Raw genomic sequence first — 27,089 nt, forward strand, 5'->3', positions numbered from 1 at the left:
AACAAGTATCTTCTTTCTATATTTCAAGGGGAAATATAGTAAATGATCATGATACCAGAGCCAAACAAATCCAAAGGAACCTCCAGGAAACAAAAAATGTTGAAGTGTGCTAAGAGGTTTTCCAGAGGAAGTCCATATGGGACTTTAAAAAACAACACGAGTGCTCTAGGACTTTATTGTGAATGGGGTCTGCCAATAGCAAGGCTGAAGAAGCCAAATACCAGCATTTGTTTCCCAAACACTGATTAAAACAAATATTTTTCAGTTGCCATAGCTTTTGGATGGATTTTTGACGTGCACACTGAACACAGCAAGTAATATGGAAACTCTGGCTCCTTTTCATTCTTGTTTGACATTCAGGAACCTAACCTCACTAGTGAGGCCAGAAAACACCAGCTTCACAACCACAAAGATAGCTTTCCTTGGTTCCAGGCTGCCAGCTCCAGGGCCATCATTGTGATGGCTTGTCATTTCTACCAGCAGCATGTGCTTAAAAATTGAACACAGCTTCCAAGTAGCCTTCAAGTTTGGAAACTAGCTAAGATGAGACGAAGCGTGGAAAGGACCAACGATATCTCTTCAATCCTGTATGCAGAGTCGCTCTATATTATTTTAATTTTTTTTGTTATGCAGATTTAAGGACAGACACAAAATGAGAGAGGAGAGTCAGAGGACCTGAAGTACCTTTGGCCCAGCATCAACAATTACCGATTGTGAAAGGAGAACCAAGATGCAGAACCATGAAGAAAAGACTTTTTACTTTCACTATTTTGCAAGGGGGACCATCGGTCAGAACAATGGGGTTCTCCAAACAAAGAACACAGCAGGTATTTAGAGAGAAAAATGAGAAGTTGCCAAGCTTACAGTCAGTTTATTCCTCACAGGATTATCATGTTGCGAGGGTTGTCGCTGATCTGTAGATAGCAATATTGCAAAAGTCAGGAATAGGGTGGTTTTTATTAGGTTGTTAGCATCTTACCCGGAGGGCACGAGTCTTCATTCAGAGGCTAGTGTTATACAGAATGTGCCTGCCTTTTATTTTTAGTTTATTCAAGGATGCCAAATGTCCGGTGTTTCTTTTTTGTTTGTTTGGGGTTGGGGGTGGGGGGTGGTTGTGACTGTGGTACCCGATGTGCTAATCAAGAGGGCAGCAGGGCAAGTATCATTCCTGCTTGCTTTGCCAGTTCCTGCCCCTGAAGACAGACTTGACCATACAGGTTTGTTGAACAATTTTCTGATTCATATCATTAACATGGTGGGTTTTTCCTATTTGGCCAGTTTTAACTTACACAGGAGCCCCAGGAGGTGTTGAGGAATATGCAAAGATTTCTTCATTGTGTGATTTTAAAAAAAAAAAAAACGAACATCATGTGATACTAATGCTTGAAGACTTAGCATCTGTCCAGAGGCTTCATAAAGCCCCTAGCATGCTTTGATCACACCAGTGTTTCAGGAGTATTTAAATCGCTGTCATCCACCTGGACTTTCTATGCCCAGGAACAAAAGGCATCCAGTTTGCCTCTTCCAAGCTTTACCTGCAGTAGCTGTATAGCTGGGGTGTTCTCCTTTCTCTGAGACTCCAAGTCTGCCAGTATTCCTGGGCTGTCAGGAAGCAGCATTCTGTATTACCTGCAAGGCTGAGACTTCCCTCGCCACAGAGCAGGTACAAGGTCGGTTTTCTGGGAGGATTTTGTAGGTACTGTTTCCACATATTGAAGTGTAGTCTTTGTTTCTTAACAGTGAGCTTCTTGTACCTCATTAAATGAGGCTGGTTTTTGAATGACATTTTTGGCATGGTCTCTGTTACAATTTTTTTTTTATCCAATCATATCCCAGTAGGAAAAAGACAGATTTGTTTTGAACCTGTGTAAGTAATGACATGAAAAAGCAAAGGGAAGCAATAAATGGCACTTTAATAGAATAGTAATCATTGCTGTGTAGTTTTACAGGCGAAGTCAATTAGTATGTGTTACTCTTTTCCTCAGAATCATTTTTCTTAGTGATCATTTCACAATATATACAAATACTGAACCATTGTGTTGTACATCTGAAACTAATGTTATGTCAATTACATTTCAATTTTTTAAATAAATAAAATGTTTGTGAGTTAAAAAAGTCATTTTTCTTAGATTTTCCTCTTGATTTATTAGCTTATAATCCATTTCCTAAGAGCTTTTATAAATTTTTTTCTGAACTCTAAGAGACCAGTTACAATAAGACACCATTTAAAGAGTGTTTTGTTCCACTTTGTACAGAGTTAGCTCGTTAAATAGAGAATTAGTGACAAATCAGGTTGGACAGGAGTGTTCTTACTTGCCTAATAGAATATAGAACATTAGCCATAAGCAAATTTTTCGTCTTAATTTCTTTCAGTCCTAGATAATTAATTTCTTGTTTTGCAATCTTGGTATAATTGGCCATCTACTCTCATAAATTCATCTGCTTTTGAACTAGAGAAAAGTCCTGGAAAGCCTCAGTCACATCATCCAGCCATGTGCTTGGTGGTGACATCAGCTTCTTCTGGAAAGCCACCACCTGCGAATCTATTTCATTGAGTGTCAACAGTGAAGAGGACCTGCTTCAGGCCTTCCCTGAGGTGATGATTCTTTTAATGTTTCTTCTAGAAGACTCCATGACTGGTCTATAGTGTAACTGCAGGAGCCTTTAGGCAATTGTAAAGGAAAAGGGACAAAAAAAGCATATATTGATGAGAAGATTGAATGGCTAGGGTTACTGTACTATAGGAACTAGCGGTACCTACGAAAAGACAAGTGAGACATAATGCATAAATATTTTGTAAGGAATTAGGGCACTGACAGATCCCCAGGGCTTTTTAATTTAGCCCATTTAGTGTGTATGCTAACTAACTGACACAGGGGAATACATTTTGTTGACAGTTACCACACTGCTCTTTGCACACGACCATGAGTACGGTCTATCCATCCTGAAGACAACACAGTTGCTGAAACACGTTCATTTTAGTATTAATAACATCTTACCTGTCTGCCTTGTAAGCAGTTGACCCAGGGAAGGTTGATCTGCAGCTCATCTCCCCACCCCCCGCAGGCTTCGCAAACAGCTCCCACAGTACAGAGAATACCAAGAGTTCCTAATGATTTCTAACACCCATTCTTTTAACAAAATGAGAAAGTAAATCTTTGGTGCTGTCCAGCAGCTGTCTGAGAAACCTCAAAGATAATTTGGTTCTAAAAGAAATCTGAGCAGTTTTCTTATTAGAAATCTGGGGACTTAACTTGTAAAAGTCAATATAAAAAAACTGTCAGAAGACACAAGACGGGAGCATAAATTACAGGTGCCTAAATGTAAGAAACTGCTGGCAAGAAACAGTAAGTATTAGGAACTTGTTAGTATTAGAAGCCTTTTCAGAAATAGACTTTTGTTTAAAGCTGTGTTTAAAGTTATTTAGTTTTGTGGCCAAAAACATTCACAAAATGTCAACAGACTCTTCCGTTAGTTTAGTGACCCCTGGAATCTCTGCTAATGAGGCACAGAATAACTTTGTACTATTTTTTGTTCAGAGCAGACTGAATACTTAAAGCTCAGTGCTCTTGTCAAACACCTAATTTCCTCTTCTTCATCATCCGTAAGCTCCCTTTGCTTAACAATTGTAGTATTCCATCTCAGCATTTATTTAGATAAACAAAAATAAACATATAGTTAAATGGCAACTATCAAGCTTTTAATTTTAACTTTAAAATATATTGATCTTTTCCTTAGATCAATGTATGTACATTATGACTGAAACATGCTGTATGCCAGAAATTGACACAACGGTGGAAACTGACTATATTTCAATTAAAAAAAAACCATATTGTTCTTAACAGAATAATATGATAACGTTTATCCATATTAAACTTATCACCTTAATAAAACTGTAACACTCTCCTTGAAAAACAGATGAAATATACCCACCGTCTTGTATACACAGTTATATGTCTCAGTGACTGTACAGCGTAAACAGCCATGCGTATTAGTTCCAACTGCAACCAAAGCTACCAACTCCTGCTCTCTCAAAGGCCCAGAGAAAACTGGGGACTGGAGAACTGAGAATGGCTTGTTGTACACAAGCACCTCAGCAGAAAACAAGGCACAGTGAAGGTGGCTTGTGCCCTGCATTACATTTCCATTTTACATTTCTTTAAAGTGGCCAAAATGAACACATGAACCAACACAACTCATATTTTTTGCTTTCTTGCAACACACAGTCTTGTTTCATCAAAAACGGCACCCGCTACTCATTCACCCCAGCTAATTTTGAAGCAAACTCCAGGCATATCATTTCACCTGTACATCTTACAGTATGCGTCTTTACGAAATAAAGATTCTTTTTATTCTGTATGCATGACCATAATACAATTATCAAAGGCGAAAATTACCAATAATTCCTTAATCCCATCAATAACTGATCAGTGTTCACATATCTTATTGTCTTGTAAATATTTTCAGCTTCTCCATTTGTGTCCAAACAAGACACATTGCAACTGAGGGATGTGCCTTTTTGTGCTTTAATCTATAGGCTCCTCTTCCATACCTTTTTTCCCCTGGCAATTTCTTGCATGAAAAATGCCAGGTTGATTGTCTGTAGAATTTCCCATGAACTGAATTTGCGTCCGTATAGTTGTTGTTTAACATGTTCTCTGTCCCTTATGTTTCCTGTAAATTGTTAATTGTATCTAAAGGCAGTTCAATGTAGGTTAGTTTGGGGTTTTGTTTTGCAAGACATGTAGTCAAAAACTTAATCCTGCCCCACAGGGATCTGGCTTTTGACTTGTGAAAGGTAATCTCTAAACCCTTGAGGTGGATTCTGTGAGTCCTTCTAGAAAATTACCAAAACGAAGGGTGGTTTTAGGAATCCCCAAACTTGCCAGAAGTGAATGATGCCATCTGCAATGATGCCAGAACTTCCCACAAGACCACTACACGGCGGTGGTGACTAATCCGCTGTGTATCAGGAGGTCCATGATTGCTGGGTACATGATTTCTGCCTCTAAAGTGATCAGCCATTGATGACTATGGCTTAAGGTCATTAATTCTTCAGGGACTGCAAAACAGTGATGTTTTATTTCTATCATCTCCTCTCTATTAATCTTTCCCTTATCATTTATCTAAATCAGATACATAGATACAGATAGATCTAGATATCTGTATATATCTGATAAAGATAATGTAAGGACAACAGAAAAATGTTAATTCTTTTCTTCATCAGTTTTCAAATTAAAGAGGTAGTTCCTTGCATCCTCCATCCAAAGCAACCAATAACTTTGGTCTTTCATGTCTTTATATCATGAATGTTAGGCATCAGTTCACTGAGTGACTCCCATTACTGATGCTCACGTTTGACCATCTTAACCCATGAATGCTTATCCAAGTTGCCTGCTGAATCCTTCTGACATGACCCTGGTACTCTTTGACAGCTTCCTTGCTTTCTGACCTCAGAAATGTTCCAAGGCTTATCTGGCATATTTCCTGTTTCAGACCCAGAATCAGCCATTCCTTCAAGAAACCCTGCCTCAGATTTGCTTTCCCCAGGAAAGACCCTGAGTTAAATATCTCCATGCCAGAAGTTTACTGGAGACTGCCCTCAGAATCAGCACCTGCCGGGCAGTGACAGAGCTAGGAGTGGGTAGAGGGAGGTGAACAATGGGCACCCACAACTAATCCCACAGAGGGTGCTGGACACGGTCTAGCCCTTCAAGCTGTCTTGCTTTGAGTCAAGAGAGCCTGACTTTTATAACCTACATTAACCAGTGGGGAGAAGGCCCTGGGGAGAAGGGTGTAACCTTGGGTGAAGTGGCTCTCTTCATTTTAGGGCAGTGGTTCTCAGTCAAGGCCATTTTGCCCCCCTGCCCAACAAGGACACACAGTTGTCACAACCAAGAATGGAGAACTATTAGTATCTAGTGGGTGGAAAGCAGGGATTCTACTGAACATCTTCTAACGCACAGGGCAGATAATGCAGATTTACCCGGTCCAAAATGTCAATAGTACTGAGGGTGAGAAATCTTGGTTTAGGGCAATGCCCAGATAGTGACTCAGCCGAGAGCCGGCAGCTGCCGTTTCCAGCACTGGGAGAATGAGGCCTTCACCCTGAAAGGGAGATCTGGCTGGTACACCACAGCACCCACTACATGCCTTGATTAGTCTAGAGAAACCTAGTATATACAGTCTGGGTGCTAGGGGTGCTCATGGCTCCCGGTTTGGTCTCTATTTCTAAGCCTTTTCCATGGACAGATCTAGGCAAATGCTTTAATACACATCAAGCATTCATATTGATGCTTCCAATTCAAAATCAGAACTACATGTATAAACCTATCTTTAAAAGCTTGGAAATTCATGGACCCTAACAGAGTTCCTGAAAGCTTTCTGATTAAGCCTCTTTTTAAATTTCATTTAAGTTTCCACTTTAGGGGAGTTACAAAAATAAAAGGAAAACTTTGCAGGAAAGTGTTCAAAAATAATCCAGAACATTAGAATTCGAAGGAATTTTAGAGATCATCATCATTTATAAAACTCTCATTTATAAATGAGGGAAAGGGGACCTAGCAAAGTTCAACAAACTTGTGCCAAGTTTCCTAACTACTTGGTGCCCATGGCAGAACTAGGACCAGGTCACCTAACTCCTGATATTCTTGTTTCTTTGTTTCTGACTCCTCTTCCTAGTGTTACCACTCTCATGTTGCAGAACTGAGAAAATAGAGCAGAGAGGAACAGAAAGGAGGTTGGAGCTCACTCAGGATTTCGTAGTGCCGCAGAGGAAGCAAGAACTCAGACCCGCACGACGGAAGCAGTACTCACCCACATTCAGTTGAAGGCGTCCACTTAGTTGTTCTTTCAAAGCACTGTTAGGTTGCGCTGTGTCCTCTGTCCTTCCCTTTTGCTAATGGCCAAGCAGCCTCATACCAGGCTGACCAAGATTGGGCCATCTCAGCAGAGTAGAAGAGCTCAACGTGCCAGCCCACTGGAACAGAATGAATGACTTGGTCCCATTAGTGCTACACATAAAAACAATCCACCAAGCTGGTGACATGGTATAATGCGTCACTCCTCTTCAGTATATGTGCTGCCGAAGCGAGCACGCGTCACTCCTCTTCAAATGAAGGACTTCTAAAGGATTTCAACGATCCCTCCCCAGGCACACTAATCTTGTCCGATAGTCATTTGTTTATTACCTCTTTCAGTGCTTCTTAAACTTTTCCAGTCACGGACTGAGAAGAGCGCCAGCTGCGCACAGCACATTACACACACACACACAAGTACCCATGCGTGTAAATCTACAGCCCTGGGATAGTGGCCCAACACAATCTTTAAGAAACAAACATTTCTCCAAAGTCCTATGTTTATCTTATTTGTTTAACTCTCACACCTACTCTGTTTTCCATATATAAATAAAAGCTTAAAAGGGAAAATTTGTATTCCAGAAGATGTAGTATATTTAAGAAAGACTTTGAGAAATCCCTCCCCCTCCTCAGTCATGGAACTTCTCTGATATCCCCATTTGAAAAATCCCCATTTGAGAAATTCATATAAAAGATTTTTAGTGTTCTTAGGTAGAGTTCATACTTTGTTTGCTTGTTTGTTTGGGGGGGATAATTAAGTTTATTTATTTATTTAGTGGAGGTACTGGGGATTGAACCCAGGACCTCATGCATGCTAGGGTTATGCACTCTACCACTGAGCTATATCCTCCCCACCAGAATTCATACTCTTAAAGGTGGTTTAATATTTTTTAAAATTGCAATTTATCTATTCACTCAACCAATATTTATGGAGTATCTACTGTTTTTCTTGCTTTTATTTTAGTAAAATCACTAATTAAGATGTCATAATGAAGATATTCACATGATTTGTGTTTTACTGACAATAATGATATAAAACTGAAATGTGTGTTCAAACTGTATTAAAATGTCATATTTTCATCATAAATGTAAACTAAAATAAATGTCAAAAAAGAAGTAAAATTATTTTTAAAAGTAAAATGTAAAAAATAAAAAAGTACATTGTCAAACAAGTTACGTCTCTTCTAAAATATTCAAAAGCCTCTATTAAAATTAAAAGGAAAATGTAATTTAAAATTAATAAAGGTCAATATTTTAAATTAAACATTTTAAATTAAATGTTTGAAAATTTAATTATACATGACTAATGGTTTATAAAAAGAAAATGATTCTTCAGAATTTACTGTCCTTCTAGTCGCAGTGCAAAAAATTGGTGTCACACTTCATAAATGTTGTAAGACTTTCATATATACAGTTGAAGAGAGAGATAAATTATCTAAAGTTGCAAAATATTCCTCAGCCGCCACATGCAACAGTTGTGAAATCACCCTAAATTTGTAAACACAAAAGAAGTAAAACAAATGTACACTCAGCACTATTGGAGAACAGTAACTGGATATGGAAAAATGCTGTCATTCTTGTTGAAAGAGAAAGTTGAAGAAATGATTCATTTCTCTTTCCTCTTGCCCAAGCACTGTCATCACCAAATACTCCCCAGAATTGAAAGCACTGTGGGCCTCTGTCTTTGGGAAAAGCACAGCCCACAGACCTTTCCAGCATTGGCAGCCATTGCCTGTTGTGGTGACCTAAGGCCAGAGATGTGCAGAAACACTTTTCTGGGGGTTAGTCAGTGTTCGTTATGAAAGTGGATATTTAGGCTCATAGCCATGCTGTGTCAATGCTGAATGCCTAGTGAATGCCGTGTGTTCTTGACTAATTTGTGTGTTGGGGGGTGGGGGGTGGGAGGGCGAGTTGCGACATGCAAGGCCCTCTAAAGCCAGGGTAGACCTCGCTTGCCCCAGTGTGAGGGCGGCCAGAAATCTCCAGTATATGATGTGTAATGGAGTAGAAACAGTGGGTATGACATGACCCCCTGCACTCTGTTGCAGACAGAACAGAGACAGAAGAGGACCTCGGAACAAGGAGTTCACAAAGCGCTTTCTCATGCATCACCTACCCAGTGAGGTTAGCACACACAGCAGGTACGATTAGCACCGCTTTACGCGTTAGGAAACTGAGGCACGAACTAAACGGAAGTGATTCTCCAATGGTTACTGAGCTAGATTTGGTGCAGCTGAGACCAGAACCCCGGGCTCCTGGCTACCCCTCCCCCGAGAGAACCTGCTGCCTCCTGTCTGCTTTTTGACGCTCAGAGTTGCTTCTGTATTTCTGTCAAGGTTTTGTGGTCAAGGGTTATGTGTGTTGAAAAGAATAAAAGAATCCTATGGTTTTGCCCTCTCTAGTATTTAAGGATTTGGAGGTTCAGGGGTGGAGGAAAAGGGAAGTCGTTTTAATAGATGTTTTCCGAACTTGGTTATTGAACTTCAACGTCTTGGAACCAACAAATCCTGAAATGTTTCCGGTTGAATAGTGATTATGGGCACAACAATGAAATGACTGTACTTAGTCTTCTGGGGAGTGGTCAGCATCCTCTTTCATCCTTCTGACTTGGATTTCCTTGGGCTACTGGATGGGGATGTTTTGTGTCCTCACATGGCAATTTGAGAAGGGTAGCTAAGTAGCATAATTGTTATTTACCATGTGGTGTGCACTATTTGGGAGTTGGGGGCCGAACCTGACAGAAAATTAAATGTGATTTCTGCCCTCAGAGGTCCTCATTTTACTCTGATGAATAGATTTGCCATGTAAACACAGGAAGAAGAGAACACCATCTTCAGCGGAAATGCGGTAGAGACACACCTAAAATGACAGACATCTGTCTGGAGATTACCTAATAAATTTAATTTGATGAGGTGCTGCAGAAAATTAATCGATTTTTTAGCTGTCAAGTGAAGGCTGCAGATGCTGCTTGGCAAGCTGATCTCCACACCTCTGATATCCTGCCCCCAAAGATTCTGTGTAAGCCATTATATGGCATCTGCCTACAAACCAGGTTCTTGGTGACATTCTGTCTTATTCCAAAAAAAAAAAAAATGCATACTCCTCTCTCTTTCTCACTGTCAGCGCTACACTCCAAAAAAACAGCAAAGCACTAAAAATAAGCCTCAAATTATCTTTACTCACAGGAATAGATGGATGCCTGTTTAGGAAGACATTTATGGCAAAACGTGGCTGACCAGTAGAGGGGGCGTGGGCTTCACACCTGGTATTCTTTTAAAAAAAAAAAAAAAATCCAGAAATCAGAAGGAAGGGAGCTTGGGTGAGGTCACCAGGCAGAACAAATTAGGTGTAGAGCAAATTTACAACCACAAAAAAGGCTTTGTGAACATTCTCTCCATATCTTTACATTCCTGCGTGGGCATATGGAAAAGGAACATTATGCAGACTAGAGGAATGAATCACTCCTGATCCAACGGCGCATGACATTTCTTACTTGAGCTCTCTTGCATTCAAATTCTTATTACTCAATGACACTTCATTTTAACACAGCTTTTCCATTATGATAAGCATGTACAAATTCCTCCACTTGCCGCGGCCTACTTAGTTTGGCAAAATGCTTAAACGCTAGTCGTGATCTCTAACCTTCAAATATCTAGAGGTTGTTATTCTCAGTAGAACAACTATTCTAGGTTGGTATCCTAGTGGTTAAAACAGTCTTAATGACCTGGAGCCTAACCCAGTGGTTAAGGGGTCGGCCCTAGAATCAAACAGATGAGACTTCAAACCCTGGGATCTACCACATACCAGCTTTGTGGATTCAAGCAAGTTATGTTAACTCACTATGATCTGATTCATCTGGAAAAAGGAGATCACAGTAGTAACGAAAAATAGGATTGTTGAGTGGATTAAGTGATAACTAATAAGAGGAAAACATAATGGGGAAGTTATCATTCTTGTTTTTCCACTCAAGTGCACAGAATCGGATTATCTTTCATTTGTAACACTCATCCCTGGTCTAAGCATGGCCCTCTTTTGTTTTTATTTATATATACTGTGCCCTTATTTATGTATTTATTATTATTAATGATATAAACACATGTGAACCAACCACGCAATACAAGAATTAGAACATTAACAATCATTTACACCCACCCACGGACTTCTCCCCAATCTAGCCCTCTATTTCCCCTTCCTTGAATCTTGCAGTTATTATTATTATAATTGGTTTTTGAAATTATAGCTTTATCATATATTTGTATTCCTAATATTTACATTGTTCAATTTTCTTTGTTTTCAACATTATAAAAGCGTATTATGCTCTAGAAAATCCTTGGGAACTTCCTTTTTTAAAGAGATTGTATTGCTCAGATTATTTGTATTTTTGCATATAGCTATTTATTTTACGGTATAATATGCCATTGTGAGCAATTACCACAATTTATTTATCTATTTTCTGTCGATAAATGTATTTGGGATGCTTCAGGTATTTATCTTGCCAACACTAAGAGCGCAGTAGGTGCTGGGGGAAGATTCTTGCTTTATGTCTCCTATTGCACATAGAGTTTTTCTTGGGTATATACCTACAGGTAGAATTGCTGAGTTATAGGATATGTTCAACATTAGATAATGAAAAACTATGCAGAGTGGTTGTGCCCATTTATACTCCCAAGAGTTTGTATGAGACACCTTGTTAATTCTCATTCTCTTCAATACTTTGCCTTGTCCCACTTCTTAATTGTTGCCCACGGAATGGGTGTAAATTGATGTATCACTGTGATTTTAATATGCCTTCCCCAGTAAATAATGAAGTTGACTTTCTCATAATGATTTTATTGATCATCTATGTTTTCCTCTCTGCTACATTCCTGTTTGTCTTTCTTACCCATTTTCTATTGGATTGTTTATCATTTCCTTATCGATTTGAGGAGACTGCCATCTAATCTCACTATTAATCCTTTGTTGGTTAATTATGCTGCAAATACCCTCTTTCAGTCGGTACCTTCTCTCTTTTCTTTTTGTAAGATATCTTTTGGTGTTCAGATCTTAATTTTAATGTAGTCAGATTTATTGAGCTTTTCTTTTATGGTTAGAAGCTTTATTATGTCTTTAATAAATGCTTCCCTACCTCAAAGTCAGAAAGGTGTTAACCTATAATTTTTAAGGAAATGTATAAAATTTTACTTTTAACATTAAGCCCTTAATTTATCTGGAGTTCACTTTTATCTGGAGTTCATTTTTACAAGTGATATGAGATAGTAATCAATATCATTTTATCCATGTAGATAACCAGTTTTTACAAATACATTTATTGAAAGTCCCTCCATTGCCCATTGATCTGCCAAGCCACACCAATCATATATCAAAGTTCCAAATATATATGGGTTTGTTTCTGAGTTTTCTATCTGCCCAAAAGTTTATTTTTCTATTTCTGAATAAGTATCATACTGTCTTCATATACTACAGCTTCAAAATAAACTCTGTTATCTAATAAAGCAAATCTCCCCTCCCTACTTGTCTTTAAAAATGTTTGACATCTTAATCCTTTATTCTTCCACATACATTTCAGAATCAACTATCAAGTTCCATTAAAATCCTACTGAAATTTTTGTTGGAATTGCATTAAGTCTATAATCCAGTATGAGGAGAATTGAAATATATGTAATATTAAGGGGTTTTTTTCCATTAAAGAAAGAAGAAATATGTTCCATAGTTTTCTCTTCATTTATTCAGGACCTTTAATAAAATGAATCGCAATAGTTTTACATTTTCTCCAAGGAAGTCCTGCACATCTTTTAAAAAAATTTTATTCCTATGTATCTAATTTTTTAAAATATATCACAAGTGATTTTTACTTTTACATTTCATTTTACGGTTATTTGTTCCTGGTGTATAAGAATGAACTGACTTTGCTAAATTCTCCTATTATTTCAAATGATATAATACTTTGCCCCAGGAGTCTTTGATTTCCTCTGAGGCAATCATGTCATCAGCACATAAAGACAATTCTACTTCTTCTTTTCCAGTCTTTATGTCTCTATTTTTTTTCTTGCCTTATTGCATTATCTAAAACTATCAATACAAAGCTGAATAGAAATGATGATACTGGACACCCTTGTCTCATTTCTGATGTTAAAGGAATGCTACTATTTATTCTCCAGTAAGTATAATGTTTGCCACAACATAATTATCCTTCATCAGGTTAAGCAAATTCTTGATTTGCTAAGAATTTTTATCAGGAATTTATGCTCAATTTCTATAAAATATTTCTGCATATCTTTTTAAAACGATCGTGTTATTTTTGTCCTGGAAGCTGCTAATGTTGCGAATTACATTATAGATTTTCTATAAATCTATTTGCATTCTTGGGAAAACTCTACGTGGTATATTTTACTTTGCATACATCGTTGGACTTAATTTGCAAATATTTTATTTAGGATTTGTACACTGAGGAAATTATTTGTAATTTTCTTTTCTCATACTATCCTTGTCTCGTTTGAAGATCAAGATTATATGGCCTCGTAAATGAGTTAGGGAGTGTTCTTTGTTACAGTTTGTACTAAGTTTAAGATGACATGTTCCTTAAAAGTTTAGTAGAATTGCCTGCAAAACCGCTTGGCCCAATGTTTGTGAGATGATTTTTTTTAATGGCTTTAATTTCTTTAAGTTACAGTACTATTAAGGCCTTCTATTTCTTCTTAATTCAATTGGTAGATTATATTTTTCTAGAAAGTTGTCCATTTCATTTACTTCAAATATTTTCATATAGTGTGAAAATGATATTATGAATAATAAAATGGACATATTTTGCTTTCATCTCATTCAAGCTCCAGACTCTTGAGGTTTTAAAGTTGAGATTAAAAGATGATAAGAGAATATTAGTTTTTAAATTACTTTTCTTTTTCCCTTGATCATTCTTGCCAAAGGCTTGTCTATTTTATTAGTTTTTTTTTTTCCCAAAGAATCAACTTTTGGTTCTATTGATCTTCTGTACTGTATTTTTTTGTCTATTCATTAATTTGGTAATTTTTTTTCTCATCTCCTTCCTTCTATTTTCTTTAAATTTATCCTGTTTTATTTTTCTATCTTAAAAATGTCTAACTTAAAGACACCACTATTTGATATTGTGTAGACTTTAAGTCTAGGTTATTGTAAACATGCTTTCTTATTTTCTTTTCTTTGGTCTTTTCTAGTTTTGGAAAGACAACAGCCAACTTTATCCAGGTATTTGATTACTTTTACTTCAGACATCTCCAGTAGCGTCTCCTGGATTTGCTTCTTGTCCTATTTGAGGACCTTTTCCAATACTGTTTTCAATATGGGTTTTTGAGTGACAAACCTTTTGAGGCCTTATTATACCTGAACATATTTTTATACCCTCACATTTAATTGACAATTTGGCTGGATATAAATTCAGGCTCAAAGTTCTTTTGTCTCTTCAATACTTTAAAAATATTACCATTATCTTCTGGTTGCTCTTGAAAAGTCTGAGAACCGGATGATCATTGTTCCTCTATAGTTGATCTGCTCTAGAAACTTTTAGAATTCTATCTTCGCCTATAAAAACTTTAATTTTATTATAATATTACTAGCATTAGTTTCTCCTTATGGCTCTTGTTTGGAACTGCATAAATATGACATCTTTCATCTTTATTTATTTCTGGGGAATTTATTTCCACTTCTTCAAGTATTTCCTCTTCTCCACTTTTATTTTCCTCTTCTTCTGACATTCTAGTTATCTGTAAGTTGAAGTTCACATTCCAATTCAATCTTCTTTATCTCTTAACTTTTATCTCCTACATTCTTTTCCTTTATTCTTCCCTGCTTCCTTCTCGAAGAGCTCCTTAATCTGATCTTCCAGCTCACTAATTTGTTTTTCAGTTATGTCTATTCTACTAGCCATCTGATCTGTTGTGTTATTTCTACTATTACACACATATTTCATGCCTAGTATTTCCTCCTGACTTTTATAATTTCCCTATCATTTATTTATTATGCTTACTTTATATTTGTTAACCATTGAATTTAACGTATTTGCTTCTGGCAGCATCTGTAATCCAGGTTGTTGCTTTCTTTTGAAGTAGTTGTGCTTCTGAAATATCTCATTACTTTGGCCTATGAGCATATATTTCTCTGATGGTATCAGCTGTTCTGTCTTAGCATTTAGTATGGGAAAAGACCAAAGGGCAGATTCCAGTCTGTTTCAACATCCAGTGAGATCAAGGAGAAGGGTAGGGATAACCCTAGGGTGGAGAGCTCCAAGCACCAGACTACATAACTAATTGCTCAAGTGCCATGCCACCAAGTGACTCTTCAGGTCAGGCCCTACTTTTAGACTGACCCCATCCACCACCCCTCAAGAAGAAGCAGCCTTAACAGGAGGTACTTAGGGGTCAGAAGACCCCTGACCTTAGGGGTGGACGGTGAGTAAATACTCAAGGTCAGTCAATCCCCACCAGTTTTCCACAGGCTGGCTTTGTTCTGCCCTGACTGTTATCCTTGAAAACGCACCAATTGTCTTGAGCCTCTATTGCTAATTTCCACAGAAGCCTTCTACCCCAGGCTTCAGATGTACACACACACAAAATCAGTTCAAAACAGGCTTCCTTGTCCAGGGGATTTCTCTGATGTTTTTCCCCACTGTTTCTGAAAGTTCCTCTGAGACTGATCTTGGGGTTGGCAGCCAGCCGATGGTGAATCTCTGTCTTGGCAAAATGGAAGTTTTGCATAGGTTTATAATAGACAGAATTGTGAAACAAGTATCCCCTTGGACTTTAGCTGCATCAGGACAGTCTAATATTCAAAATCTCCATTACAATGCTCACCTACCTGAGCCTCCCTTCCACATCATCAGCCAGAGGTCTCTTCTTTGCCTTCCTTACATCCCATTAGTGATGCCTATATGCTCATCTTTTTCCTAGGCAAATACCTAATTAACCCAATCTTGAAACTAATGGGGAAAAAATTAGAATAGCAGAAAGGAAGGCGGCATAGAGACTTTCTCTCCAGGTAACCAAAGTACATTTTGATAGTGGCTTTTTGGAAGCCTATCTCATTTGCTTTGTTTAATCCAAAGGAATAAGGCTGTGTGGAAGGAAGCAGCAGGCTGCTGGAGACTTTTTAGACAATATAATCTTTCAGCTTTCAAATTTCTCTGTGCATAATCACATATCCACATAATGTTATAATTCCTATTAATGCTTATAAGCTAACAACAAGAAGAGCATGTCAACTTTTCCCATTTCAAGTCTAATGGATCAAAATGTACTTCATGATTTATATATATAGGACCTTATGTAATATGATCTCCTGCAGCCCCAGCCCTCTACCTCCATTCTTACTATTCAGTTGGAACATTCTCAGCTTCTTTCCACCTCAAGATATTCAGAAATCTTTTTACTTTCACTGGGGAGGCTCTCCCCACCTGTCACCCCCTGGCTTTCTCCTACTGATACTTTACCTTACACGTCTCTTCCTTAGGACCCCCACACCCCAGACAAAATCAGGTCCCCACGTTATACAATCTCATATCAAGCAGTACATTTCTTTCAGAGAATTTACCATAATTATAGTAAACTAATGAACTATGTGAGGAAGAGGAGAATTGGCATAATATACTGGGAAGGTATAGAATGTATATTCATTTTTTGAACAAATATATATTGAAAAATGTGTTATGCTCCAGGCGTTGTGTTAGGTAACTGGGCATACAATGGGGAAAGCGGTAGACCATTCCTCTGCACTTTAATCATCCTTTTTGAGGGTATCCCCTGGATCTTATCCTCATCTAAAACCATTATCTAACTTAAATGTTCTGGCATAGACATAGCTCCTTCTCAAGATATTTCATGTCCTTGCTCTCAGCTCATTTATGCTCCAGACTCTTGAGTCCTCCATTTTCTCATCAGTCTCCCTGCCTTTCCTTATCTTCACTTCTTTCTCTATCCAGACTATATGGTACTTTTTTCAGTGATTTTCTTGCTAAATCCTCAACTCCCTTGACATTCTGTAGGATCCACCCAGCAAATTCCAGCCCTGTATCAATCTGACACCCAGGCTACCAAACGTGGTTGCAAAAAGCCCCGTGACCATGTGGATTGGTATTTCCACCACTTCATGGTTTTCTGGCCTCATCTGGACCTTCTTGGAGTTTCTTATTGCCCAGGAAGTTTTCTGTGTGTCCTCAGCAAGTTCCTCTCCCATTCTCATAGCAGATTTTTCAGACCTTCACAACTCATCCATACCCTCCTATTCCTCCACTCTCATCTGCTTCCTACTTCACAGAGGTAACTGATGCCAGGAGTAAACTTCCTGCACTGCAAACCACCCACTCACCTGCAGCCACAGTTGCCCTGGCTTCCTTCCCCTGCCCACATCAGAGTAAAGGAGGCATCTCCGCTCCTGACTCTTGTGTTCAAGATTTCACTACTCTCTATAGATAAATATTTATTTCAATATTTCTGTCTTCTGACTCCAGAAATGCTCAACTCTTTACCAATTAAAAACAAAATGCCAAGTTTCTCTTGACTCCGCATCCTCTTCTATCTTCGTTTCTCAACAGACAAATTTCTTGAAAGAACGGTCTACGCTCACTTTTCTTCACTTCTTCCCACTCACTTCAGTTTGGCTTCCGCCCTCAGTACTCTGAAATCCTCTGCAAAGATCATCAATTATCTCTTCATGACTAAATCCAATGAATCCTTTTCATCTTTATCTTGCTTGACATCTTTTCAGGGATTGAAAGCACTCCCTTCTTCTTGAAGCCTCCTCCTTTAAACGCCCCTCTCTCTAGATTAAAAACCAATTTTTCCCTCTTGATCCATTCTCCTTCTATTTCTCTGGCCTCTCCTCCTCGGCAGGGAAGGCTACTTCCCCCTGTGTGCTCACTCCTGTGAGTGCTAAATAAATGCTGTAGGATTCTGTCTTCTCCTCTTTTACACACTCCTTTTTTGTATGCGTATATGGGTGAGGGGAAGATGGAGTTTTTTTATTGCCTTGCTTTTGCATTTTGTTATCTTTAGGCCAGTGAACTAAGCAAATAAATGTATTTCTCAAGACCAAAAAAAAATGCAAATTTTAAAATAATTTTTTGAAGTTACCAACATAAATTCAACAAACACTTAGCCTAAAAATATATGCTAAAACTAGGTTAAAATTAATAGTCACCAAAACTGAATATGATTATATTTTTTAAAAACTGAAATTTATATGTTCACAGCTCCCATAATAGACCCATAAAATCAAAAAGAATAGGTCCATTAGTAAATTAGTAGCTAATATGGCCAGTTTTCATAATATAACACATTTTCCAAGACTGAAGATTAGAAAAGGATGACTATTTACTTACTTGTAAGGTTTATTCCTTTAAGAGATGAGTCATAATGGCACAAACTCAAAACCGGGGCCCCATGAATCTGTGAGTTTATCTCCTTGAGCTGTAAGAAACAGGCTCCTAGACTAGCAGGAGGCAATAAGGAGCAACATCTTTTCCTTCACTCTTTTAAAAATTTTTTAAAATTTTATTATTATTTTTTTATTGGAGGTACTGGGGATTGAACCCAGGACCTTCTGCATGCTAAGCATGCACTCTACCACTGAGCTATACCTACCTGCCCCCTTCACTCTATTTTCCCATTGTGTGATACCACCCACATCCTTGACTTCAACTATCAGTACTATCAGTCTCTAAATTTTCAGCATGGATCTCCCCACCAAGCTCCAGAATTATGTATCCAGAGCTTGTAAATGACAGTGCAGAACATCTGACCCCTAGCACAACTCATTTCGCTCCAGTACACAGACATAATATATATTGATTTCTGCAAATTATTTAACAGGTTTTCATGGTATCTTTATATGTATTAGAGAAATAAGGACTAAATGTCTGAATGAAATAGATTATATGCTCTTTGAGGGTCGGGGCCTTATTTCACCCACCTTTGCATGTTTGGTGTCCAGCAGAGTGAATGGCATGTGGTAAGCACTTGGTAATTGATTGCATCTGTACACTCCTGTCAAACACCTGGTAGCAATTCTCAACATCTCTCTCTCCCAGCCCTCACGTTTCATCACCGCCACAGTCGGAACCAACTGCTCCACAGTTGGAATCCATCGTTTCAGCAGTTTCCCGCCCAGTTGCAACTTCAGACTTTCTCTTTGGAAGGGTGTAGGAGCAGCAGTCTGGCTAGAAGGGAAAGAAGGAGCTCGCCATGATCTGGTCCTATGTATCTTCCCATTTTGTCTGTGGACACTGGAATCACTGACTCTCAACCGATGACAGTTACCTGAGCACATCATGTCTTTTCATACCTTCGGGACCACTGCTCATGCTGTTTCTTCTTCAAATACTTGTCCAATTTTTTTCACCTGTCTAACTCTTAGTAGACCTTTACAGCTCTGCTCAAGTTTCATCTTTTGGAAGCCTCTCTTATGAACCCTTAAACTGAGCTAACCGCCTCTCCTCTGAGCTCCTTGTGCAGATGCTTTATCTTAGCTCTCGCCTCTTCAAGTTATAAGTATCTGTTTATGTATCTGTCCTCCTCACAATCATCCTCTGGGGCAGGTGCTCTCTCTAGCACTATTTAACAAACGAGAAACTGAGGCAGAAAAAGGTTACACAGCTTTCCCAAGGTCACCAGCTAGTAAGTTGTAGGCCCACAATTCACACTACAGCTATCAGATTTTAGAGCTCTCGTTCTAAACCACAAATTCTCAAGGACAGAGACTATGCCTTATTCATATTTGCAACCTCCATGTCTCCCACGGTGCCTAGCACATGGATGCAATAAACGTCAAACTAAACTAAATGCATTTGTTGAATTCTGGTGAAAAGTTAAGGAATTTCAAAAATGACTAAGATATGATCCGTACCCTCAAAGAAGTTCACAATCTGGTGGGGTTAGGGAAGATTAACCAACTACTCCAATAATAGAAAGGAATGAACTAAAGGGAAAGTAACTGAGAGCAGAGTAGCTTATATATTAAAACATTTGTATTAGAATGTTGAGGACCCTCTTTAAAATCTTACCCCAACAGTGGTTACCAGAGGGAAAAAGAATAGATTAGGAGTTTGGGATTAATAGATATACATATTACTATATATCAAATAGATAAATAACAAGGACCTACTGTATAGCACAGGGAACTATATTCGATTTCTTTTAATGAGCTGTAATGGAAAAGAATCTGAAAAAATATGTATGTATGTATATGTATAAATGAATCATTCTGCTGTACACATGAAAGTAACATTGTAAATCAACTATGCTTCAATAAAAAATAAGAATAAAAACAAATCTTCCCCTAGCAGCATCAGACATAGAATCTTTCTGGAATTCATGGTTATATGAAAAACCAAATCAAACGAATGTTGACTCATAAATTGTTGGAAGTCAAACTAGAAGATGTCTAGTGACAAGCCCTAAAACTTTGCCCATGACTTTGCCCTATTTACCAGTTTGTCAATCCAGTCACAAACCTACTATGAGCCACACACTTGTACTAGGAGTGGTGGTACAAAAAATAGTAACTTCAGTAAAGATAGAGAAGGCATGCTGAATTTGCTTGGCTCAGAGAACTAAGATGAGGTAATACGGTAGATGGCAGAGTGAAGAATCCAAACAATTCTATTATCTGGAACAATAAGCAAAATCAACCAGATGACATTTTAGCTATCAGAATTTCCATTTCCATTTTTTTAAAAATACAATTGCTCAGGAAAATGGTAACAATAATTGTTATTTTGAAAGACCCAGAGGTTTTAGTTGGCTTTAAACTTAACTGTAGGCTGTGGCTGCTAAAAAGAAAATTAGCGCAATCTTTGGCTGAATTCATCTCAGTAGAATGTCTGGGTCAAAGGATCCTACAGGGCTTAGACTATCCCTGGGCTGCTGCATTCAGCTTTGGGAACACTATTTTAAGAGAGACTTGGAAACCAGAGTCCAGAGAAGCACAAGAAGAAAGGGTAGAGGGCTAGAAATAGTCAGCTAGACAGTGAATTGGGGAATGCTTTGCCTGGAGAGCTGAAGAAAGTGTACAACAATCAGTGTGTGTGTGGTTGAGATGTCTTGCACCAGAGAAAATCAACCATGGACAGAAGTCAGAAAACAGCAGCTATGAAGCCAATACGAGGACGTAGTTTCTCCTGATACGAACTATCTCATGTAGATCACAGGTGAGACATGTAATGAAGCATGAAGCAGTAAACCAAGGCTTGATGTCATCTCTCAAGTCTAGAGATTTCTGTATCAGATGGGAAGATGGACTCCTATGATTCTCTCTAAGATCCCTTTAAAATTTAAGTTCCTCAGAAAATCTGTCATCTGGGAGGAGATACAAAAATTTTCAAATTATTTCAAAAGTTTAGAGAGAATCACACATTCTTCATTTAGACAAGATCCATCACAACTACAACTACACTTTAAAAATTAAAACCAGGGCATGGTTACCCATCCTTTAAAAGAGCCAAAGAAAGTTTTCTTTAAATAATGTCAATCCTCTTGTTTATTTCCATAATGGTACCTCAAACATAGTGGCACCCACCTGTTCATTCACCTGACAGATGGATGCATATTTCAGGAATACCTGTATTTTATAATAATAACAAGAACTTGTAACTGGCACAGGTCAGTAATTTGGATTTTCTGACGTACTTTCTGCCTTTTGTAACATAAAAGACAAAGTATTCTTTCTAGCCTTGTAATCTATTTTTTTCTAAGCAACGTCATTTAATAAAGATTTCACCAATTTTTGATTTGAACTAACTCTGAATTCAGACCTGAGCCTACCGGTGTATTGACGTTCATTCTGCCCCAAAATGATACAACAGTAAAAGTGCAGGTGTTGTTCACAATCAAGGAAACACATAGTACCTATTTTGTTTTTCAAGTTCATGGGGTCTCCTTCAGCAAAATATATATAGCACTGCAAGCTATGAAGTTTTCTTTCCTCACATTTCAAATTACTCTTTCATTACCTCTTTGTTAATTCCTCCCCCCATTCCACATTTTCATTCTGAGTCTATTTTATTCTAAGTTAAGTATGTCATAGAATTAATTCTAATCTCAGACTTTCACCATTTTATTAATTCTTTCTATGTGTATACCCTTTTTGGCTTAAGTGTTAGCTTAAATTTTGTTAATCAACTCAAAGGCAAATATAGTGGACTCACAGCCTTAGCTGGGAATGTTGGATTTTAAAGGCCAAGCCAATAGGAAATCTGGTGACTAGAGCATTCCACCTCATCGATACAAAAACTGGAGATGAGAAAGATGTCAACTGTAAGAAGCCTCTCTTATCATCTCTTTCTCCCTTTTCCCTTTTATTCTTTCTCCTGAGGGGCGGAGTCGTGATGGTATGTGTGCAGGTGGGGGATGGGAGGGCAGCGCTGGGAAAGAGAAAGAGGAAAAAGAGGGAGAGAGAAAGGGGAGAGGAAAGCAAGACTTGGATAATATTAATAATTGCTAAAATGCATATAGTTACAAATTAATGGAAGCAAAAGCACATAGGAGACATACAGGGCTGAAATCGGAGAGGGAGAAGTAGATCTTTTGGATCCAGGAAGCAAAGCTGGATCACAGATTCCAAGCTCGCTGTATTCTCAGTCCACATGTATCTCTTCAGGATTACACTGACAACCTACCAGGAATTTTCACCTGCTGTGTTTCCAAGTGGTCAAGATTGATTTTGGGCATAGCCCCTCCTACCTCTCCCCCACCTCTAGCCTCTCTACCTCTAACCTCTAGACACTCAGCATCCTCACATTGAACTCTGGTTTGCCAGAAACCCTTTGGTGCTCCCTGCCATCCCTTTCTCTTCTTTCCAGCCCCAAATCACATCTTATTCTCAGATTGTGCAAGGAGGTAGTTGGCCTGGTTATTTGCTTAAGATAATCAGATAGAAATGAGTCTGAATTTCTGTTCCAAAGACGTACTTTAAAAGAGGAGGTAGTTAGTTATAGTGGGTCCCTATGCGTATTTTCACGCTCTTAAGTAAGTAGCTTTTCATTGGATTCCCAAAGGAACAATCCCCAAAGCTATTAAAACACATTAATCTAGCTGGAAAAATCGATATGCGAACTATTTTTGAACTGGGGTACATACGTGGGCTCCTGGTATACTTACATGAAACTTCATACATTACTCCTCACAATCCAGAAATCTCATCAGTCTTATAGCCTCCTCTCAATTTCCTCCTCGCTTTTACAAACCACATAATTCACAGTAGAATCAGGTATTGCTTGGGGACAATGACCAGCAGAAGTACAGTGAGCAGATGGAGGTCCCAAGAGCCAGAAGATCTTATACAAAGAATAGAAAATAAATTAAGATAATAAAATTAAATTAATAGACTAAAATGTATAGATATATAAATATTTTAATTGTCATTAAAAATTTAAACGACAGAAAAATTGCAAGAACAATACAGTGAACTACCATATACCTTTTACCTAGACTTATCAAACTGACATTTTTGCCTCTTTGCCTTATTGATCTTTGCTAAACCGTTTGAGAGCAAGTTGCATATACCAAAACTTTTATCCCTAAGTACCTTAGTGTGTATCTCTTAATAAGGGCGTTCTTTGTCAAAAACCGCAACACAATTATAAAATTAAAGAAGCTTAACATTTAAAGAATACTATTATCTAATATACAACCCATATACAAATTTTAATGATTGTCCTGAAACTATTCTTTCCTTTATAGGACTTTTCTCCTAATCCTGGGTCACACATTGGTTTTGGTGTCTTGTCTCTAATCCTTTAATCTAGAACAGTTCCTCAGCCTTTTAGGAAACTGGCCCAGACCAGTGATTGGGTAGAATGTTTCTCAATTTGCATTTGTCTGATAGTTTTGGGTGTGGGTTAGATTCAGAATATGTATTTTTGACAGGAATATTACATAAGAGATACTGTATCCTTCTCAGTACGTCACATCAGGAGGCACATCATGTCACTTTATCCCATAACTGGTGACATTAACTTTGATCATTTGGTCATGGTGGTGTCTGTTAGATTTCTCCGCAATGAAAGTACTGTTTTTATCCCTCTGAATAAGAAATCCGAGGATACTTTGAGACTGTGTAAATATCCTGTTCCCCAGCGAACTGTCACCCAATGATTTTAACATCTATTGATAATTCTATCTGAATCAATTATATGGTTGCAAAATGGTGATTTCCTAATTTCATCATTTTTTCTATGGGTATTAACCGGCATTCTATCATCAGGAAGAATTATCATTTCTTCCCCTTTTATACTTATTTATTTAACATTGTAAGAATAAGCAAGCACTCGTGGATTCTTTTTAAAAACTCACTGCATTATAATCCATTTCTATCATTATTCATTCGTGACATTCAAACTGTCCCAGATTGGTAAGTGGAGGTGCCTTCAAACTGGCTCCTCTTTCCTTTGGGCATGTTCTCATCATACTTTGAAAATCTCACTTTCCGGCAAAAGATCTTCCAAGGGCATTTTATACTTTCCCTCTTTCTGCCAGGAATCAGCCATTTCTCCAGAGGCAGGGTCCTTTTAGTGGAGACTGGCATTTAGAAACCAAGATGTAGAGGCACATAATATGTTCTAAAATATTAAAAAGCGCTGTACCTGTTTCCTTGGGACATCAGATGTAAGACTGGTGTGCGATGTGCCATCCTAACTCTAGCACTACCCCTGTGACCTTGGAAATTCCCTTCATTCCTTGGAGGTTGATTCCCCACCTGAAAAGAAATTGGATTAGGTAAGTATTTCTTAACCTAACGGGGTCACCAACATATTTGGGGATCTGATAAAAGCCTTAGTCCCATCTCCCCAGAGGTAAGCTCAGAGTGGCAAAAATTTGCATACATTTTAGGAGGTTCGGGATCCAAAGCCCGTTTGAGGCTCCAAATCCCTGTGTTAAGTGATCTCTCGGGTCTCCTCAACGCCCACATTCCTTGAGTCTATAAGCGTCCGTGCTGCTGTCAGAATGATTCCTCAGAGACATCAAATTTGGAGGGATTTATATAGAAACGGATGAGAAAAGGATACAAAGAAAGGAGCCTGTGAGCAATGCATTGCTCAGCCGCAGTTGTCTGCCCAAGCCAAATTTAGGACGCACAGTAGTCAGAGGTGAGAGGTTTTGGCGGGAAGGTCCCCGCGTGGGCGGAGAACGCCGCGGCGGGGGAAGAAGACCCGGGCCGGGCCCCGGGCCCTGCAGCCTTCCGCTCCGCCCACCAGGGCTCGCTCTTGCCCTTCTGCTGGGTGGCCGGGGAACTGGGCGGGCCGGGAGGCGACCCCGCCCCTGGCAGCGGCGCGGCGGCGGGGAGCGCGGAGGGCGCCGGGGCTGGAAGGAACGCGCCGTCCAGGCCCCGCCCGTCCTCCCTCCCTCTCTGCCTCCCGCCGCCGACGTCGGCGGTGCTCCGGTCGCCATGGTGACCAATCGAGGCCCGGTCCCGCCCCCGCCCCTCGGCCCCGGCCCCCTGACGTCGGCGCACGTCAGCGGCGGCGCGCGCCTGGCTGGGCCCTGCGGAGCGGGAGGGACGGAGCAAAGCAGCGAGCCGAGCGGCCGTCGCCCGAGCCGAGCCGCGCCGCGCCGCCAGCCCGCCCGCCGCCCGCCAGCCCGCGCTCCAGCCCGCCGTGTCTAGCAGCGGGGCCCAGCATGGTCATGGCGGATGGCCCGAGGCACTTGCAGCGCGGGCCGGTCCGGGTGGGGTTCTACGACATCGAGGGCACGCTGGGCAAGGGCAACTTCGCCGTGGTGAAGCTGGGGCGGCACCGGATCACCAGGACGGAGGTGCGGCCCGGGGCTCGGCGGGAGCGTCCGAGGCGAGGGTTCTGGAGAGGAGCCGTTGACCGAGAGGGGCGGCCGCAGCGGGGGCCGAGGGAGGTCCGAGAGGCCGGCTCCCCAGCTGGGGCGAGAGGGCCTGGGAGTGTGAGGACCCAGGAGGTCCCGGGGTTGGTGAGCGCCGCAGGGATCGGGGCCGGGTCACCGGGACCCGAGTGTCGTCCGACTGGAAGCCCGACCGGCTGGGGCTTTGCCTTCCCTAGGCCCCCCCACCCCACCCCGGTGGCCACACGGAATTTCGCCCAGAGCCTCCCACCCGGGCCGTGACCTGGTCTGTGGCCTCCGCTCCGGAGCCCAAGTTCCGCGTCTTCCCTGCTTTCAGCTGGGGGTGGGGTGGGAGGGGAAGTCTCCGTGCTCCTGGGCTGCGCGGTGAGAGACGTCGCCAGCCCCGAGGAGGGGACCGCTGCGCTCGGACTCCCCGGACGGGGCTTCGCGCGGTCCCGGTGCCCGCGGCGCCCCTCCGCGGGCCGCGAGGAAGGGGCCCCGTGGCCGGGAATGCCACCGTCTACCTCTCTCCCTCCCTTTGCCCGACAGTGCCCCTGATTTGGTGTCAGGCTAGCTGGATATCGTGCCTGAGGTATTTCCATCTAATACTCCAGACAATAGAGCTGATTAAAAATGGTCATTTCTGCATTTGCACAGTTGGTGAATTGCTCTTTCTTATCCTAGGTTATCCCTTTACCAGGTGTGCATTCTGGCTGTGAATACGCGTTCCTTACGCCACACCAGATTCTGCTAATATACTCATAAAGCCCTGGACTCCTTCCTGACGGTGAAGCCAGCATCCCCCACCCCTTCCATTGCACATTCTAATGCACCGCACAGATTTTCTCGCAAGTCTCTGTTCTTACCTAACCCGCCCCCCTTTCTTTCACCGCCTCAAGCTGCTCTCCTCAGGGTCTCTATTTTAAGACGTGCAAATTAAATACTTTAGAAAAACGGGAGAAACAAAACCATTCTTTAGAATAAAACCCTGTGTCTTTGACGTACTCTACCTTATTGTAGTTGTTCTGGAGTTTCATCCTTTTTCAGTTTGTCCCCCCGCACCCCCCTCCCCCCAGTTTTCATCCGATTCAGTGTTTCCCCTTATTAGTGCGAATGTTCTAGAGTTTGAATATGGACTAACGTAGGACTCTTTCAGAAGGGCTGTGCGAGGTGAGGGACGTTTGAAAACTTGAGTGATTTTCGTAGCTGTTCTTAGAAATTTTGCTTAATGTGAAGGAGTCCAATTCCAAAAAGAAAGGACGTATGTCATTATGTTATCCTCACTTTTTGCCTTCCCCTACTGATCCTGAGGCAGCCCAAATCCGACTTTTTTTTTTTAAGCATCAGGACGAAGGTCACAAATTTTCCTCTCACAAATTTACCAGAGTTAGCAATTTAGGTTAAGTTTGTAATGATAGATAATGTG

At 40.1% G+C, this 27,089-nt stretch overlaps 1 protein-coding gene and 1 long non-coding RNA gene across 4 annotated transcripts in view; one reads left to right on the forward strand and one right to left on the reverse strand.

The window, feature by feature from the left end:
• Positions 1 to 676: 676 nt before the first annotated feature.
• LOC123612534 (uncharacterized) lies at positions 677 to 26,026 on the reverse strand. Its single transcript, XR_012503790.1, has 5 exons — positions 25,947 to 26,026; positions 24,460 to 24,572; positions 22,976 to 23,151; positions 6,817 to 6,979; positions 677 to 2,662 (listed from the first exon to the last, which is right to left on the reverse strand). It is a non-coding gene; the product is annotated as an uncharacterized LOC123612534 (long non-coding RNA).
• Positions 25,345 to 27,089, forward strand: part of SIK2 (salt inducible kinase 2) — a 113,917-nt gene continuing 112,172 nt past the window's right edge. For 2 of the 3 annotated variants that reach the window (XM_074356936.1, XM_074356938.1), the window contains exon 1: positions 25,346 to 25,627. In XM_074356936.1, coding sequence (XP_074213037.1) covers positions 25,493 to 25,627 — 135 coding nt within the window. In that variant the 5' untranslated portion in view covers positions 25,346 to 25,492. Of the gene's footprint in view, positions 25,628 to 27,089 lie in introns of all 3 variants that reach the window. The other variant, XM_074356937.1, reaches the window with a different exon arrangement.

The sequence above is a fragment of the Camelus bactrianus genome, chromosome 33, assembly GCF_048773025.1.
Source record: "Camelus bactrianus isolate YW-2024 breed Bactrian camel chromosome 33, ASM4877302v1, whole genome shotgun sequence".
NCBI classification, from domain to species: Eukaryota; Metazoa; Chordata; class Mammalia; order Artiodactyla; family Camelidae; genus Camelus; species Camelus bactrianus.